The 18616-nt window shown below is 40.1% G+C and overlaps 3 protein-coding genes across 3 annotated transcripts; all 3 read right to left on the minus strand.

Moving 5' to 3' along the window:
* Positions 1–50: 50 nt before the first annotated feature.
* Positions 51–5195, minus strand: LOC141772806 (rho-related GTP-binding protein RhoA-C-like). The gene is made up of 5 exons (XM_074644222.1): positions 5088–5195; positions 3215–3370; positions 2306–2426; positions 2077–2207; positions 51–1876 (listed from the first exon to the last, which is right to left on the minus strand). The coding sequence occupies exons 1-5, from the start codon at positions 5187–5189 to the stop codon at positions 1703–1705; spliced, it is 684 nt and encodes a 227-aa protein (XP_074500323.1). The 5' UTR covers positions 5190–5195; the 3' UTR covers positions 51–1702.
* Positions 5196–6939: 1744 nt separating this feature from the next.
* On the minus strand, positions 6940–10840 carry usp21 (ubiquitin specific peptidase 21). The gene is made up of 11 exons (XM_074644220.1): positions 10567–10840; positions 10058–10114; positions 9835–9952; positions 9630–9744; positions 9324–9443; positions 9044–9108; positions 8756–8943; positions 7889–7967; positions 7691–7795; positions 7312–7426; positions 6940–7174 (listed from the first exon to the last, which is right to left on the minus strand). The coding sequence occupies exons 1-11, from the start codon at positions 10708–10710 to the stop codon at positions 7081–7083; spliced, it is 1200 nt and encodes a 399-aa protein (XP_074500321.1). The 5' UTR covers positions 10711–10840; the 3' UTR covers positions 6940–7080.
* Positions 10841–11588: 748 nt separating this feature from the next.
* Positions 11589–18413, minus strand: arhgef3l (Rho guanine nucleotide exchange factor (GEF) 3, like). Its single transcript, XM_074644219.1, has 13 exons — positions 18193–18413; positions 17791–17839; positions 17645–17695; positions 17003–17065; positions 16727–16834; positions 16481–16639; positions 16117–16179; positions 15879–15975; positions 14802–14878; positions 14346–14603; positions 13406–13576; positions 12849–13041; positions 11589–12095 (listed from the first exon to the last, which is right to left on the minus strand). The coding sequence occupies exons 1-13, from the start codon at positions 18228–18230 to the stop codon at positions 11848–11850; spliced, it is 1575 nt and encodes a 524-aa protein (XP_074500320.1). The 5' UTR covers positions 18231–18413; the 3' UTR covers positions 11589–11847.
* Positions 18414–18616: the final 203 nt, after the last annotated feature.

The following is an 18616-nucleotide window of genomic DNA, read 5'->3' on the forward strand; positions in this document are numbered from 1 at the left end:
ATTATTTATATGCTTTATCAGATATTAAAAAAAATCATAGAATCAAGATATTTTGAGGGGTTATGAGTTTTTTTATTGGGGAAAAAAAAGTAAATTAATGCCAGAAATATATGGGGAGATTGTTGCAAATATTAATGAATAAATGGTAAAGAACACATAAATACCTTACAACAGAAAACCCCTAATATCAGCTTTATTTGGGAAACCTTAATATGTCACAGTAGAAAAAAAAAAAAGCCCACCCCCAAAACTTTCCAGCCTTGCACCCCCAAGCTTTACCTTTAATTAACTAAACAATACTACGGTTACATTTTTATCATTTTAACTGACATAAACTGATCATAACAGCAGGATTAAGTAAACTGATTAAAATATACTAAGTAAAATTAGAGACATCAACAATAAAAAGTAATAATACAATAATGACAATATCATTAAAAAGGAGGGATGGGGGGAAAAGTTGAGTAAAAAGCAAATTTGAATTACACATCATTAACATGTCCTTACAAAGCCTTGTAAGACATACAGTACATAATGGACATTATAGTAATAAGATAGGCCTATCATCTATCTGAAAGGATATTCAACTTCACCACTCATGATTTGACCCACTGATTAACACAATCAAATGAATCTCTGGTACACACAGAAAAAAAAAGGTCCTAAAAACTCGTATGTTTTAACCTGATTGTGCCTCTAGGTATAGTACAATGTCTTCCAGTAAAGTGAAAGTTTTCTATGTCACTCTGAGTAGCTGTTAATTCCATTACCCGTCTGAGCCATAAAACGTGGCCATCAGGGGTAACTTTGGCATGGAAACAAGGGGTTAGGTCAGTGACGCAGAAGACCTTTTCCATGCATACAGTACATAGACACATAATGTTAATACACACCCACACAAAATATACACATTCACTGCATGCAGACCTGCACTGGAGAAAACAAACCACCATACAGTTGCATACACGCGCACACACACGCACGCACTCTCTCTAAAGTACAGGTAAGTAATTCAGTATGGGAAAATATCTCATACAATCTAGTTTAGGCATACCCCTGCATAGCGCCTGAGTCAGAATATGGGCCTGAAGGAGCAAAGCTAATGACAGGGAGAAAAGCATTCACAAATGTGATGTGTGGACACTACAAATGACAAAATAATACCCCGTCGGAGTTATGAATCCCTACCCCACAACTTACTCTTCTTGACCGCTGCTCTCAAGGCACTACATGTAGGCGATACTGTGTAAAATCCACTTAGACATGGTCTTAATTCAAACCTATTTTTTGTTATAAATTGATGTCTTTTTCTCTCTCATGTCCCCATTGTCTTTGGCCTGGTAAGGACCTTTTTCTCTCTTGGTTCCCATCATGGCACATTTTCAACCCTGTTTACATCTACTCAAATTCAAATCACCCCCCCACCACCACCTGCCCTACAGTCTTCTCTAGATCTGAAAGTTTTTGATAGCCGAGAGCAAAATGGCACGTAATCTAATGTATATAGGCCAAGGACCAAGGTGTAGGAGCCTATCAAATCATTTAAGGCCTGCTTTAATTTTGCTCAGGATACTTGGGTGATAAGAAATTGAGCATCCGTAAAAGTTTCTGGGCCCTCCCCAATTTTCTCCCCGGTCGAATCTCAATGGAAGCTGCCCCTTTTCGTCTGTGCTTGACGGCAGCTCCCCTCTTCTCCCAGAGCCTATAACAGACAGCAGGTGGACTTCTTGCCACGTTTCTTGGCCTGCAGTGCTGCCCTGGTTGCCATCTCAAAGACTTCCCTCACGCCATCTTTGGTTTTGGCAGAACACTCTTGGTAGCCGTAGGCACTAATGCGGTTTGCCATCTCTTTGCCATCTTCAAATTTAACTGGCTCCTGTAGAAACGTGTCAGAGAGAAGGTTTTTAATTTCGACTCTTATACCAACATATTATATGCGGTGGAAAATAGCAATTTTCTAAAAACCCGGAGAATTACATCTCTCCTTGTTTTATAAAAGGTCAATATTCTTTGTGCATTGTTCAAATAAAGAAACATAACGTGTAAATATCAGCATATTTTGAACAAAAAACTGACCTGTTTCATTTTGGCAAGCTCTCGTCTGGTGTGCTCATCATTGCGCAGATCTTTTTTGTTGCCCACCAGGATAATGGGGACATTTGGACAGAAGTGTTTCACTTCTGGTGTCCACTTTTCTGGAATATTCTCTACAGTGAGTAGAGGGAGAGAATGCAGTGATTAGAAACATATATCACAATCACAAAGCGTTTGATACATAGCGGTGTGACTGTTGAAAAGACTATACCTAAACTGTCGGGGCTGTCTACAGAAAAGCACATGAGAATAACATCAGTGTCGGGGTAGGAGAGAGGCCTCAGTCTGTCGTAGTCCTCCTGACCTGCTGTGTCCCAAAGTGCTAGCTCTACCTGGGAAAGGAAAGAGAGAGAGAGGGTTACATGTAAGGACAGATGCATGAATAATGGATATGTAAAGAGGGTCATTTAAGCATTAAAGTTACAAGGTTAAGAATGTATGTAAGTTTGCATACCCCATATTACATTATTCTTATACTTTAATTAGGAAGACAGCAGAGAGAAAAAAAGAGAAGGCCTATGCTGCTGCTGAAAAACAAACATGATCAGCAACTACTTTGATAATCAACTAATTGTTGTATTTTTTTAAAGAAAAGTAATTTTTAAAGCAAAAAAGCCAAAGATCCATCTCATCAAAATATGAATATTTGCTGTTTTAAATACAACGTCTCTGGGTTAATTGATTTATCATTTAAATAATTCTTTCAAGCAAAAACTCCAAACATTTTATGGTTTCAAATGTGACCATTTTGATTGATTTTCAGCATCCTACATTACAGCAAATTGTTTCTCTTTGGGTTTTTGACTGTTGGTTAGACAACAATGATGCCAACTCAAGCTGTAGGAAATTATGATGGTCATCTTTCACCATTTTCTGACATTTTATAAACCAAACAATTACTCGAGTAAAAAAAACAAAAAAACTGAATAATCATTAATGAAAACAATTGTTAGTTGAAGCCCTAATTGTTTTACAGTTTGGACAAAAAAATTATATGGTAGCAGTCATAATATGATAACAACTTTACTCATTTTGCTATGCACCCATATAGTCTCTGCAAGGAATCGTTTGGGCTCCACAGACCCTAGTTTATAGGCGTTTTTTTTTTTTAATGTGTCACCTGTTTGCCATCCACTTCAATGTCTGCCACATAGTTCTCAAACACAGTGGGGACGTAGACCTCCGGGAACTGGTCCTTACTGAAGACTATGAGCAGACAGGTCTTCCCACACGCTCCATCCCCAACTATCACCAACTTCTTCCTGATAGCAGCCATCTGTGAGAAAAAGAGTCCAAAACATCAGAAATCAGTACTCTCCACTCTTAATATACACCCACACATCATTTCAATTCAATTCAATTTGCTTTATTGGCATGACTGTCAGGTGAACAATATTGCCAAAGTGTAAATTCAATAATAAATAAAAATTTAAAAAAGAACAAAATAAAAACAAAAACATATATATATACATATAAAATTCATTAAAGGTCCCATATTATGCTAATTTTCAGGTTCATACTTGTATTTTGTGTTTCTACTAGAACATGTTTACATGCTGTAATGTAAAAAAACAACGTTATTTTCCTCATACTGTCAGCCTGAATATACCTGTATTTACCCTCTTTCTGAAACGCTCCGTTTTAGCGCATTTTGATGGAATTGCAACAGAATTGTGTTGCTAGGCAACAGCTTGGGTCCATGTATACTTCCTGTCAGCTGATGACATTCACATACACTGCAACCAGGAAATAAACTGTGACACATTTACAATGTTTACGTTTAAAACTGGGTAAAGGGTCTAAATATTGTATATTCGTGACATCACGAATGGGCAGAAATCCTGACAGCTTGTTTCAAATGCAGACTTTCTGAATACGGGCTGTGTGTATTTCCCTGTGGATTAAGTGTTTCGATACTTTCACAGTATTTATATAGGACTTAAGCCTGCTTTATAATAAAAAAACATAAAAATCTCACTTTTTTTATAATATGGGACCTTTAAGCAAATAACAATATATAGATATTTAAAAAGAACATGCATGTAAATGGAAGAAAACAATAAAGAAGTAATTCATGTTTGTTGTGTCAATAAAACAAACAAACAAACAAATAAAAAACAATTAATAACAATATATTGCAAAATCAAAGGATAAATGTAAAAAAAAAAAAAAAAAACATGAAGTAAAGGAGTAAATAAAAGGCAGAGTGTGAGTTACATCTATTATGTCCTGTTGTTGTTGTGGTTTTCTCAATTTGCTTTATTGGCATGACTGTCAGGTGAACAATATTGCCAAAGCGTCAATTCAATAATAAATAAAAATAAAAAAAGAACAAAATAAAAACAAAAACACATATATACACATATATACAATTCATTAAGCCAATTAAATTAATTAATGTTTGTTGTGTCAATAAAACAAACAAATAAAAAACAATTATATGTTGCAATATCAAAGGATAAATGTAAAAAAAAAACATGAAGTAGAGGAGTAAATAAAAGTCAAAGTGTGAGTTACATCTATTATGTGTTGTTGTTGTTGTTGTTGTTGTTGTCTCTTAGGCTGTGACATGCACCAATAGTGTACTGATTCACACATACAGGATGACTTCTAAACTTAACAGTGCCATTACAAAGCTTTCTATGCTTCATCATTAAAAAGATCCTGATATATACGACATCAATCTAATCGGTTGGCAAACAGAGAGGCTGCCTCGGAGCTAGACGGTGTAAACATGTAACTCTTCCGTGCTGTGTGTTCCCATTCCTGCCTAAAAGGCTGCTCAGTGTAGACCGGGCCTGTCAAACCAAGCTAACACTCAGCTAGCATTAAAGCTAACGTTGTTTCCCCCGGTTGGGATCACTGTCATTCAAGGTTTCCTCTCTGGAATTATAACTACAGCATTCATCGCACTGATGTGATACTTCTGTGACGGAAATAAAAATCGGCGTAGAGTTTTAAAAGCGTTTAAAAGCTGAGTAAGTAAAGATTACCGCTTGATGTTTTCTGTGTGTCCGCCTTTCTCCTCTTCTTCCTGACCGACTGGAAAAACTCCGCCCACCGCTACTGCGCATGTGCAGAACTGCGTCATTCATCAGTAGGCTGTGGCACCTTTTACTTATAAGTAGGCAAATAATATTTTACAAATGATGGATAAATTAAAACAATATAACAACATGAATTAAAATTAAAATTAAAATTAAAGGGACTGTTTGTAACTTTTTACACGTATAAATGTACCGGGTCGGGATCCCATGCGCGCTTGCATATGCGCGCTCGCGTGTGGCTAAACTGTTCAGACTGCTCCTCTGCTTGTCTTTACTAACAAAGCGCGCATTCTCGCTGTCTCGCTCCACCTCTAGATGTGCATGCACGCTCACTACACACTGCAGAAGAGTTAGTTTAGCTCTGAGAATATCTAATGAATGTTCAGAGGACGTTTGTGTAGAAATAAATGCTGCAGCTCCTCCAGAACAACAGAGGTTCTACGTGTCTTGTGAAGTGACGGGGCTCCGCAGTTAGTAACATTATCTTCTCCGACCGGGTGCCAGTGTCTCGGGAGACGATAACGTTTGTCTTCCTGCTTCGGCACCGACCCGCTTTTACTGCTTCAGCCTCCGGGGCTGAAGCAGTAAAAGCGGGCCAACACTAGGATCAGCAGTGATTCATGGAGAGACCTCCGTCTGGTCAGCTAACATTACTGCAAAGCAGGTGAAATATAGAGTGATATTGTGGTTTTAGCTGACGTGTGTCGCCTCACTGTTTTGAGCGATGCTCGTTCATGTCTATTTAGAGCGAGCAAGCGCGAGCCCGACGCTGACCTTCGTTGACTCAACGTCCACAGGTGTCGCTGTTAACAAGCAATTCTGAAAGTTACAAATAGTCCCTTTAAAAGAACAATAAAAGAATACATTTCTTGACTATTTCATGTGAGACTGTGTTGGAATAAGACCAATACCACAGAGAGCTTAAGACTAGTACAGGTTTAATGCTGTTTTATTCTCAAGCAACAGTTTAACCACCAGATTAAATTTGTCTGTTCTCTGGTTAAAGTGCTCTCTCTCTCCAGCTGATCGCCTTACATCAATTACGGGAGGCCATTTCTCCAGGTAATCTTTCATTCTAATCACATATCAATAATTGAATCTTACCAACTTAATGGTTTTGAAACAAGGACATCCAGTATTTGAATCAAGTAGCTCGTGAAAAATAAGGTGTGTCAAATTAAAATTAAAATAAGACTTTTTTTATTGGTCTTTTATTGACAGTTTCAAATATCAATATGCAATAGGCTACATTCAATTATGTAATTTGTAGACACAAATGTAAAAAAAATATATATATACATACGAATATATACATAGAAATTAAAATCCAGTAAAAGGGAAAATATAGCCCATTTGAATGTTTTCAAGTTTTAGAGTTAACCGTCCGTGTGCATAGATATAGCATAGGTTACAGATATTTGCATATTCAATTAAAGCACTGTACAATTTCACAAAACTGTAGCTTAACATGAAAGTCCTATGTCACAATTGAGTAATCGAATGTTGCCCTAATTTCTATTCCACCCGAGCTTTATCTTGGTTTCTTATGGTTTATGTTGCATCGCAAGCATGAATCACAGTTATGTTCCATTAAGAGCTCTGCATCATGTGCAAATATGCCGCTCACTCCTGCCTGAGAAGTAGGGCACAGAGACTCTTAAGGCTGCACTGCAGTCTGTCTGAGCTGTCTCAGCTTTCTCACCGAGACTTCAAAAGCATCTCCATGATTCAGGAGGGGGAGATTGCCTCTTCAAGCCCTCCTTAAAGTGAGCATGGCCTCTCTCTCCTCTTCCTCCTCAGAGTTTATTTGAGTGCAATGCTCATTGAGATTGAGCTGTTCACAGATGCCAGAGTCACAGCACTGCTGCTTCTATTTGTTTCTATGGACACTGGAGGTAAAGTTGCTCTGATTGGCTGCTTGGCTCAGCCAGTCTCGGGTCTATTTCCTGGCGGTGGTGGTGCTGTTGCTGCGCTGGTAGAACAGCACATAGGCTTGATTGGTCTGAAGCTGGTTCTCTGAGACTGGAGTCACACTGTAGGTGGGTAAATGGAGAGTAATCATGAGAAACAGCTCCAGGTTTAAATAGTAGGTGTCTCCATACAGACATATGACCCACAGACACGGTGGCCATATTAAAACAAAATGATCTGGGTGCAGGGCGAGTCTCACCTGGAGTCATTGTAGAAGCACCAACCATTTTCGTCTGAACAGCAGGCTGTGTAGTGGCCCATGTTCACCGTCCCAGCGTGGTTACATATTGCATATAAATCATACAGAACTGGGGCTGTGGGGACAAACATAGGTAGCATGACTTACTTAATCCATTCTTCAGAATTTATGTTGTGTCAATAATCTAGCACAGGAGCTGGTGATCATATGCCAATGTGCCATTATTTTTGCATTACAATGTATTTAATGGCTTGATTGTTTACAGTAACCCACATGGTTGACTCAAGCAAGTACAAAAAAAAGATAATGCATGGACGGTGGAATAAATGAAACATGTCCAAGGATAAACTGAAAGGAAGGTTTGGTTTTTTGTTACCACTGTCGATAGGTCCGTAGCGTCCAAGGTCCAGGTTGGTGAGTGGGAAGGACACATACACTGTGCTTTTACTGATAGACCACCGTGACGTCGTAAAACGGTTCAGATCTGATCAGGAGGTGTTAAGCATCATCATAACTTCATGCACAAAAACATCACTAAAGTTAATATTCTAAGTTTAAGAGTTGTTGTCAAGGATACGGATCACAATGACCTGGGGAAACCTCTGGATGGAAAGCCGCTTGGTGCACTCTGTATGCCTGTTACACCTCTCACACATCTGAAACACACAGAAACAAACACACAGACACACCTCAACATTTGTAAAAAATTTGCAAATACACAATATCCGTTGTAGGTAACTAACTAGTTCAAAAATGTGCATGAAAACAGCTGGAATATTGAGGAAAGTGTTATCCGCCATACTTGGTATTTGACTTCCTTACTTCCCACATGAGCCGCCACGTGCAAAATCGTGGTAACGCTGTTTGCCTCTCCCAGAAGTCATCCTTATCATAATAACACTACTTTAGGAGCAACGGAAGTCAGACGGCAGCTGGCGGTACTACGGTTTTGTTGAGTTTCACAAGCGTGTTGGAGAACTATGGTGGCCTTCAGGTAACGTAAAAATCAGAAAGGCTCTCTCTAGAGCCAGTGTTTGGTTTGTCCTATCTGGGCTACTGTAGAAACATGGCAGAGCAACATGTTGGACTCCGTGAAGAGGACCTGCTCCCTATTTAGTTATGAAAGGCTCATTCTAAGCTAACGAAAACACGATTCTTAGTTTCCATTGATTATACACTGATGAAAACATAGTTATGAATATTATATTCCATTTCTGCTAATAGATCCCCCAAAATGTTACACGCTGTTCCCTTAAGTTGTGCAAATAAATAAATGTAAAAGTAAAGATAATGAGTAAAATGAATAAAACAATGGGTTACAGATGGAAAATAATTCAGTTTTGGACTAAACCCTTCCTAGCTCAGTGTCCGTGTCCGTGTCATTGACCTTTGACCCCAAAGTTAGAGACACATTGATGTATTGTAATCCATTGTGTTAACTTACTGGTGAATTCTCCTTGTCCAGTTTCTCCTCCTGAGAGAAGAGGTCCAGGCAGTCCTTCAGCGTGACCTCCCCGGTGGAGCTCCTCTTGGGGATGGGCAGCGACAGATCACAGAAGACATCGAATGTGTTGGAGTAGTGGGAGCACACCGAGCAGTGCAGCGAGCTCCTCAGCTGGCCCGAGAACAGGTCTGTTAGAGAGGTGGAAGGAATTATCAGTGGGTGGCCTTCTCTGAATTTATGATGCAGATGAGTCTGATGGATCACTGTGACTGGATTTACTCTCCTCACCTACTATCCTGCTGTCATCTCTCTCCAAGTGCTTCTTCCACATGGCAGCTGCCTCTTCTGAAATCCTAAAGAGATGAGGGAAAGACAGATGTGGTCACATAGTGGGACATCAATTTCAAGGACACAATCTTCTCCAAATAAACATACACCATCGTGTCCAAAAGGTAACTTGCAAATTGCGAAATCTGATCTGAAATCTGCAAAAACTCTCATCCTAACCTTAACTATTCGAGATCAATGCCTTGCAGGTTACCTTTTAGACACAATTAATCATACACACCTAAATCTGGCAAATTTTTGTTCAGGCTCCTTCCCCGTTCGTCGAACGTAGGGTCTGCGGTTGATTTCTGTGTGCAGCTTGTCCAATAGGAACCTGAGAAACTCTTGTGCATCCTGTTGACTGGGTTAAACACAGAGACAGAGACTTCCTTGTGATACTGTTACAGGCAGCTATTTCTATACGAGTCTCAACTTAAAAAACAATTGTGCTGATACAGAAGTGGGTATTGTATTACATTGCATTCAAGTCTAAAGGAACGATGCGATTTAACCTTGAGGGAAAGAGAAACATTGTCTATATTCTCACCTGTATCCGCTGAAGTAAGGCACAGCTTCTTTGAAGATATTGTAAAACCGTTGTGGGTTTACAACTGTGTTCCCTTCGTTTACATCCCAGAGACCCGATAGCACCTGACAGAAAGCTGGCACAGGAGGACAGGGAGCAATGAGAAGAGATAAAAAAAAAAACATAATATAGGAAGAGGAGGGAACAGCAGGAGAGAGGAACACACCTTCCATGAGCTTAGCGTCCTCTTTGGAGAACTTCTCATCCCTGTAGGACATGAGGAGGCTGTAGTCCCGTAGGCCACGTGTGTGAGACAAACATTGGACTACTGCGTTCAGGAAACACTACGTTGGAGACAAAGTATAAGGGAAAGGGAGCATGCATTAGCATGTTAAGTATTTCGTTAAAGGACTTTGCTTGAAGCACATCCTGCATCATTTAACACTTACTGTGTTTCCTATGTTTCTAAGGCCAAACCTTCCACTTCCTATGGTGAGCGGCTCCTTCTGGAAAATAAAGACAACACAGGAAGCTATTGACCTCTGCAAGAATACAGTCTATTTCAATTTGTATACACTTGTTCACTGCATGTGTGCCCTAATATTTGACCCCTGGCTGTCTGTACGACGTGTCACTGTGTCTCTGCCTTGACCCCCGCTGTGTCAGTGTGCGTACAGCATCAGTAGAACATATTTAGCCTTCTTATCCCATTAGCACAACAAGAGAGGCTAAAAGGAGGTCAGCCTGAAGCATTCATCCTATTAGAGACCAAGGAGTGCTGACAGGTGCTTAAACATGTCGGTGTGCACTCTCCATTTATTCCTTTACACAATCTCTCGGTCTGTGTTTATGTTTGACTGTCCCATAAATTGCACATTAAGAACAAACTTTCAAGACCACCAAGCTTGGAAGTTTTTACCATAAATTAAAGGTTTATGTGATGTTGCGTTTTGCACACCTCGTTGTCGGCGACCAGCAGCAGGCCCATCAGTGAGGTGTAGAGGACGGACTGGGAGATGTCGGACGTCTCTTTCTGGGATACCAGGGTTCGACACAAGGCCTCGCAAGAGCCCTCGACGTTGACGCCACTGGCTCCGGGCATCCTATGCTACCAGTGCACCTTAGAAGTGTTTACCACTTAGACTTTCCAAAGAAATGAAAGCCAGGTGGTTTGCACCTCAGTTTTTCACATGCAAGTGTCAAAGGTGAGCAGAACGTGATGGTAGCTCATAAGGGAGATAGTCCATTTTTTTCCCAGGCAAATGACGAGGGAAGTCATTCACAGCTGAGGGGGGAAAAGAACAGGATTGATTTCTGAATGCTTATGTTGAATAAATCGAGTCGATACACCTTGTCCCTCTCGTAATTACAGCATGCGGGACGGCTTGGAAAGTCAAGGTCTAACAGAGACGTCAACATATCAGCTCCAGGGCACATATTTACAAAAAATAAGAGATGATTTCTGGAGACCTCACCTTAAGTGTGCATTAATTAAAGAGTAAATAACCTATGAAACAAGAGCATGCACAATCTCACAACCAAGGTTAGTTCTTAGATGTTATTGAAGCCAACTCTACACTCTCATCGCTGTTTTTCTGCAGGTAAAGGGTCAAATCTTGCAAACGAAGTTAGTTTGCAAATAATTCCTGACAAATACTGTAGCATTAGCAAATAAACAGAGCGGTTTGGACTCACCTGAGCACTTGGGTCACTCTATCTGTGGACAAACTGTCCTATCCAAACTGTTCCCATCACCTGCTGAGCTGTTAAAAATGCATAAGGGGACGTCTACTGTTTCACTGTGCGTCTGTAGGCTAGAACTGAAAGTCTACCTCTCTCCCCTGCCCTGTCACCGGTGTGAGAGAGACAGGGAGGGAGAGAAAGAGGGAGGATAATCATCACTAATCTTTTCTTTGTATATCTTGTAGGCTATTCTTAGACTTGCCTGTGTGTACTTTGCCACGAGTTCCTCAAAAAAAACTTTTTAAGTGTCAGTTTATTTAAAAAAAAAAAAGAAAATAAAACATATTACACTGTAAATTCACATTCAGTAATACTGTTATCAAGCTGTACAGTAAACATCACTACAATCATACAATCCATCACGAAATGCAGGAAAAGACAAAAATCCATGTAGGAAATTCTATATGTGTGTCTAAGCACAATCAGTCCATATTTTATTCTCCTCCAATGTCAATGTACAGATCTATAGACACTCTCCGGGCCTCCTGATCATCAGTCAGCGACCGGTATGGTCTGCCATCTCTGTGTCCGAACTGAGGCTGAGATCGGCTATGTGATACAGGGCGGGATCGGGGTGAAGGGAGAGCTGCGACTGGCTGGCCTGAGCGGTCCTATCCCGGGACCGGACGATGGCCTGGCGCAGACAGGTGATCCACTGCTGCTTGCTGAAGGAGTCGTTGGCCTGCAGGCTGTAAGGGTGAACTTTGGAGCGCCCTCTGCTGCTCACACGGAAACAGTTCTTCACTAGGAAATGAGACAGAGAGGAAGAGGAAGAGGAAGGGGAAGGAAACATGAGTGGGCGCAAAGGTGGTGTTGGTTTCACTTCAACTAATGGGGTGGAGGAGCATGGCTTTCTCTCAATCTGTGTGCTTAGTTGTGGCCGAAATGTAACTCCTCTAACCCTCCCTTTTCAAAAGGTGTAAATAAACCTGAAATAAAGTAGGCATTGATAAAGTATGTATACATTATTGTAGTGCTGAAACAACTGATCATTTAGTCAATTGACAGAGCATTAAATAACACACATGATACACATGAATTGTACTCCAACCCCTGTGCAATATGCAACCTTTTTTTCTTTTTTTCTTAAATGGATAACTATTTAGCTTCTTTATTTTGTTATATTTTTTATGTCCTTGAATATTTAATATAATGCAACTTTATTTTGTTATTATATTTATGGTATTGTATTTTATATGTCCTTGTATATTTACTATATTGCTTCTTTATTTTGTTGTTATGTTTTATTTTATTATATTTTATATGTCCTTGTATATTTACTACTTATTTTCTCTCTTTTATGGAGCCTCCCAGCAAAAGCATTTCACACGATTGTACTTGTATAACCGGAGGGACTATAAACATCTTGAATCTTGAATTAATCGTCAACCATTTTGATAATCGGGGTAATTGTTTAAGTCATTCATCACGGATGCCAACTATTTGTTGCTATTAATATCAATAGATTGATCTATAATGTAAATGGATTAATGTTACCTTTATCATTTCCTCCGGTGAAGGCTCCCCTGAAGGTGCCCCCTCCAGCAGCCTCCCCATCTGGGATCTCCTCCAGGTTTATGGAAGCGTTGGAAAGAGGCTGTCTGTACACTTGGAACACCTGACCTCCCTCTTTGTCCTCCCCCGGCCGGCTCAGCACCAGAGCCAGCTCGAACAGGAACACATGCAGCCGCTGACAGACACACAAAGCGAGAGATATGTCTTAACGAGAATATTTACCACAGCATTCAAATGGGCATTAAGAAAATGTAACTTAAAAAAATTATCTATAATTCAGATATTATGGTGACATCTGGCAGGGTTACAATACAGGAAGATGACATAAAGTGCACTTTCAAATTACAGGGCTCATATAAAGATCAAAATCTGTACACTGGGTAGGAGAAGCGCAAAGATCTGTAATTGTATGGATCCACCCTGTCTTGGGGGATTCAACCTTTTCAGTTAAGATACAAACAAATCAACAACCTCAGGAGAACCAAAGGTCAATCAAAGGAACCTTGGATTAGTTAAAGAGAACAACAGAGAGCCGCTACCTGGCCTTTGTTGTTCTTGAGCTCTCCGTGGCAGTACAGGAAGCGGGACTGCTGGATCTCTGGTAGTCTCTGAGCGTCTTCCAGGTATGTGAGACCCCGCCTGTAGAACTGACACTCCGCCTCTCCTGTCTTCTTGTTCACCTCCGCCACGATGCTCTGGACCAGCTCCAACTGAACACAACAAAACAGTTTAAGTGTCATTTTGGTGATGAATAAAATGGGCCATCTCCTCTAATTGAGATCTCGGTTGTGTTCTGAATAGGATACAGCCCACACTATATCTATTCAAGCAAAAGATAAATAAGCATATGTGGTATGTTTACGATAGCATCCTGTTTCCTATGTGAGCCTTCTACAGGCATTTTTAAATGCAAAACTGTCTCCTGAACATATTCTTTATTTGGTATAAAGTACTTACAGACCAGCCAAACTGGTGAACATGACCATGTTATTTTCAAAATACGGATGTCACATCACAGGATCACTGGCTACTGAAGTTCATCTTTCATAAAACAATTACCTCTTGCTGCCATTTGGAGGCACCAACGTGCAAAGTATTTTAGATTTTAAAAGCAAATATTAGCTAAAGCCAAATGTCTGGACTTCCCACACTTTCAGTCTGTTGGATTTCATAATAAGGGAAAAAGCCTGAAACCTATAAAGCCTAAATGTACAATATTTATTTGAACAATCCGAGGCTTTAATAATTTGGATTAGTGTGTTATAATCCACAGACAGCCACATCAATTTAGATTTTAATGCAACTAAGAAAATGTTTTTATCACCTATATAAGATTGTGAAAATAATAAAATAAATACTTAGAGGTTTTACTGTGTATATGAAACACTATATAATTCAGGTCTATTTAAAGCAGCACATCTTGCATAAACTGCAAATGTGGAGAACATCTGTACGTGAATGTGTAGGACTCAGACTCACAGCATCAGGCAGTGTGTCCTCGTCCGGGTGCTCTGAAGGCGTGCACTTCTGTATCTCTTTCAACAGCAGCGGGTATTTAACCAAACGGCTTCGAGGGAGATCCAGGAAGTTCCACAGGTCCAGTTTCCTGCTGAACGAGGACTCCTGACACAGGCGCAGGAAGTGCTCGACTCTCTTCTCGTGCTTCTTCAGGTCCAGCAGGGCTTTAGCTCCCACTTGGTTACAGCAGTACGTAACGTAGGCCTCCAGGTAGGGGAACTGCAGAGAGGAAGACGAGAGAGGAGAAGCAATGAGGTGAAGAGTGTGTAGTCAGTTAAAAGCAGAGATGCACACGGAGTGAACTCGGTGACTCTGGTTTAGAGTGGAACATAATACAGGAAGTAGAGAGAGTGAAGGTACGTTTGTGCCCTTTTCTCCTCTTCTCTCTCAGTCCTTGGTTTCCATGGCAATACTCACCCAGTTCATCAAAGTAGGTCCCACCTCTCCGATCGTCTTCTCTGATCCCCTCAGCCGCTCGAGACGACTCAGAAGATCTGGTTGGAAAAAAAGACTGTTGAATTCTTATTGATCTTTGCCGACTAAATGCCAGTGTTACTACTAGCTCAGACACAGAAGAACATCACATTTAACTCATTCAACCTTCGGCAGATGAAACTTACATAATTGATCTGATTAATATCTTCTCAAAATATGATATCCATAAAATGATAAGGTTTAAGAGACTACCCTCCTTTTATACTTTTAAAGATTACAGATTAAAGATTTTAAAACTTATTTGACTACTATTAAAAACTTAAAACTAAAATTATAAATTGGCAAAAACTATTACATTACTCTAATTTACTGCAATTGTTTAGCAGACCCTTTTTTACATTATTATAATTAATATTATTATTATTATTAATAATAATATCCTTTCCATACAGTTTGTTATTTGTTGTATAATAGATTTTATTTTTATATTATTTTTATACTGTAAAATATATTTACTACACATTGTAAAATGTATAGTATGCATATGTATGAATATGATGTAAGCATGATATGATAATGTAATGTATGTATATATTTACTGTAAAATGTATAATGACAACTGAATTTCTTTCTTAACTTCCAATTTTCTTAATAAAGTTGTAAAAAAAAAACTCATTCAACCTCCATTACTTATCAGCAAACTCACTCAGTTAGAACATGCAACCAGACATGAATGACTGAGCACTCTCCTTGAGTCACAAAATTCACAACAACCATATGGCAAATGTATGTGAAATCTATTGTAATAATTGTTGTTCAATGCAGTGAACTTTGGTCCATTGTTACGCATTTTGTCAAAGAAAATTCATCATATGTGTTTTCTAAATCTTTAATATGATAGTTGAAAGTTCAAAATTCACTTGGAATCATTAATTTGAACAGAACAGTGTGAAAGAAAGAAAGTCACCAAATGATTATATTGATTTTTCCACTAAATCCTACCTGCCTCATACATGATTATGACATGAGGAGGTTGATGATGGAAGAGAGATGGTTTACCTTGATGGATGGGAATGAGAGAGTCCAGTGTCCCAAAGATCTGTCCGAGCTCACTCTCTGTCATGATGTCCAACGTCAGCATGGGCTCATAGTACACCTGGTAGCACACAGAGACCACGAGGCAAAGGTGAGGAAAGAATAAATGCAGGACCGAAAAAAAGTGTATATGAATGTGCGAGAAACTTAAATCAGCAGTTCTAATATAAAGTAGGTCAAATGCTATTGTTCAGTGTAGTACCTTCTTGACCAGACTGAGGTCCTCGATGAGTTGTCTCTCACCCTGAGTCAGCTCATAGATCACCTGCAGAGGACACATGAACACCAACATGTGGATGCAAACACACGCTTGCATACGATGTGAAACCCACCGATGTACATCATGAGCTCTCACAGCTGATTGTTCAATAAAGGAAGTTGAGCCTGGAGTGCCATCTCACATCCTCTTTCGTAATAATCCCCGTGTAGCGTAGTACTGCTTCACAGACATAACGAGTACAGGACACTAGTCATCCCACCCACAACTGTGCAACAACCACATTTTGACCCACATACACCCCAAAAAACATTGCATTATATTAAAAACACAGCTGAAATCCTCGCACCTCTTGCCGTTTGATCTCCTTCGCAGTGAGGTCATGACTCTCCACGGTGTCACTCCAGCACTGGCTGTTGCGCCGGCGTGGATACGACGAGGCCTTCGTGCGAGAGCGCAGGGGAGTCGGGGGCAAAGGTCGAGCCTCCGTGCGGAAACTAATAGACCGCTGTGGAAAGAGCAGAGTGGTTGAATGTCATTAGCTAGTTCGTTTTGTATGACAACAGGTGTTGCGAGAGTATTTGTGCGTTCTTACCGAAATGGACTGTCCGAAGCGTTTCAGAGCAGGGGTCTTCACCGGGGTTATGACACCCGTCAGGCTGTTGGACTTTACCACAGGTTTGACCCTTTTGGTGCTGGGCTCCTAAAAATGAAATCAACATAACAAACTTAAGAATCCAGCTTTGATACGTTTGAACAAAAATGGTCCCCAAGCTTATCAGTGTGGGTCATTCATGAAACTAATTACTGGCTGTACGTTAGAAGACTTTAAAACACACATCTGGCACCTGCAAAAAGAGGAACACCTCACCTCTAAATCCCCCATGTGGTCGCACATCATCATCTCCTCCTCATCGTCGTCGTCCTCTTCATCCTGATGAAACATGACAGGTCACACAGCAGAAAATGCCAGACTTGAGAAAGACATGAGAGAGTACAGGAAAGAGAGAGAGATGTCGAGAGGGCTGAGATGTTGCATGGTGCAGATCTCTCATTTCCTGTGTGACTCTTTCAAAGAGGAAGGAGGTTGGAAACTGTGCCTCTGTAGTAAAATACAAGATGTCTGCTTGTTTTTTTTGCCACACTAACCACATCAGCTGTATATTCAGTGGAGCATCAGAGTGAGATGTATTTAAATAACTGCAGTAAAAATATATCTGTGTTAATACACGTGATAAAAGATGACACAGGTTAACTTGAAAAGTGGTGAACCACTGTGGCAAAATGTCCTATATAGACACCATTTAGAGGTTTGTGCATTCAGTAGAGCTTCTGTAGCTGCACGGCTGAACATAATGTTCACATCTTTGTCAGCTCTGCTCTCAGCATTGTGGTCACAAAGGTAAGGTTGACTAACTTCCGCTGCTTACAGAGAAACACAGAGAGAGAGAGAGAGAGAGAGAGAAAGAGAGAGACGAGAAGATGGCACTGGAAGAGTACAGAGATCACTCACCTCGCTGATTCTGATCGCAGGTTCAGGGGTCGGGTCTTGTTTTCTCTTCTTCTAAAAAAGCAGAAAATGATGTTAAAGTGAGTTTTTGTGGACTTTCAGATGAGAGAAAGAAGTTGAGAGATATAAAGGTAGATGGGGTGACTTACCCCAGCATGGTCACAGGGGATGGAGTGCGTCTCTGGTAGCACTGACAACCTAAAAAGGGCAAAAACCGAACAGCCACACACAGTAATGTTAATTTACTTGAGACAAATCTTAAAAACAAACACCCCAAGTAGCCGGATGGATCCTAGTAGCATGTGCCCATTTGACTTATTTGTGACTTTAGTTATATAAAAGTACATTATTGACAGAAAGGTCAGAAAGACTTAAAAGTTAAGTTGTTACCATGCCAGATGTGTACCAACTTTAAATACCATTCATGTTTCCTATAGGCTACTGAAGTCTACTATCCTTTTGTATGTATTATAAACCCCTGCCACAGTCTGATCTCAGCATTAATATACAGTATGAGGCATGAAACTGATAACGATGAATGTATAACATACCAGGAAGTCCTTGTTTCACCAGTCTCCTCTGCTTCCATCTTTCCTTTGCCTTCAATGCATCTTCACAGAAACATTATACATTCTCAAAGTGAGAAAGGTTGAAATAATCCAACTTCGCAGCAGTGTTTTCTTCGTAATGGAAAGAGTTGTTTGCAGTGCGCTCGACTCGTCAGATTTCAGCGCACTCCTTCCTCATCACTTTCTTCCTCATCTAGCACCCGACCACATCCTTTAGGGTTTGCACATATTCATGTCACCGCTCCGCTCGAAGAGGAGGGTTCAAAACTCGACTCGTTCACACCAACCTAACAGGTCGAACTTTATGGACCTGAGTTTATTCATTAAACTGCTGTGACATAAATAGTTTACTGTCACTTCGTCTTAAGTCCTCTTTTGAATAAACAATTCAACTATAGATAAATTT

This window comes from Sebastes fasciatus, chromosome 8, assembly GCF_043250625.1.
Source record: "Sebastes fasciatus isolate fSebFas1 chromosome 8, fSebFas1.pri, whole genome shotgun sequence".
Lineage (NCBI taxonomy): Eukaryota > Metazoa > Chordata > Actinopteri > Perciformes > Sebastidae > Sebastes > Sebastes fasciatus.

Excerpts from the sequence above, each read along its gene's own strand:
- LOC141772806 (XM_074644222.1), bottom strand. The coding sequence starts at position 5,189 with ATGAATGACGCAGTTCTGCACATGCGCAGTAGCGGTGGGCGGAGTTTT. Across the intron at positions 2,427-3,214 it reads TTGAAGTGGATGGCAAACAG|GTAGAGCTAGCACTTTGGGA; the intron begins GTGACACATTAA and ends TTCCTTTCCCAG. Across the intron at positions 1,877-2,076 it reads AGCTTGCCAAAATGAAACAG|GAGCCAGTTAAATTTGAAGA; the intron begins GTCAGTTTTTTG and ends ACGTTTCTACAG.
- usp21 (XM_074644220.1), bottom strand. The coding sequence starts at position 10,710 with ATGCCCGGAGCCAGTGGCGTCAACGTCGAGGGCTCTTGCGAGGCCTTG. Across the intron at positions 9,444-9,629 it reads CCTTACTTCAGCGGATACAG|TCAACAGGATGCACAAGAGT; the intron begins GTGAGAATATAG and ends TGTTTAACCCAG. Across the intron at positions 7,968-8,755 it reads TGGACAAGGAGAATTCACCA|ATGTGTGAGAGGTGTAACAG; the intron begins GTAAGTTAACAC and ends TGTGTGTTTCAG.
- arhgef3l (XM_074644219.1), bottom strand. The coding sequence starts at position 18,230 with ATGGAAGCAGAGGAGACTGGTGAAACAAGGACTTCCTG. Across the intron at positions 17,840-18,192 it reads GGTGAAACAAGGACTTCCTG|GTTGTCAGTGCTACCAGAGA; the intron begins GTATGTTATACA and ends TGCCCTTTTTAG. Across the intron at positions 12,096-12,848 it reads CACCGGAGGAAATGATAAAG|TGAAGAACTGTTTCCGTGTG; the intron begins GTAACATTAATC and ends CTCATTTCCTAG.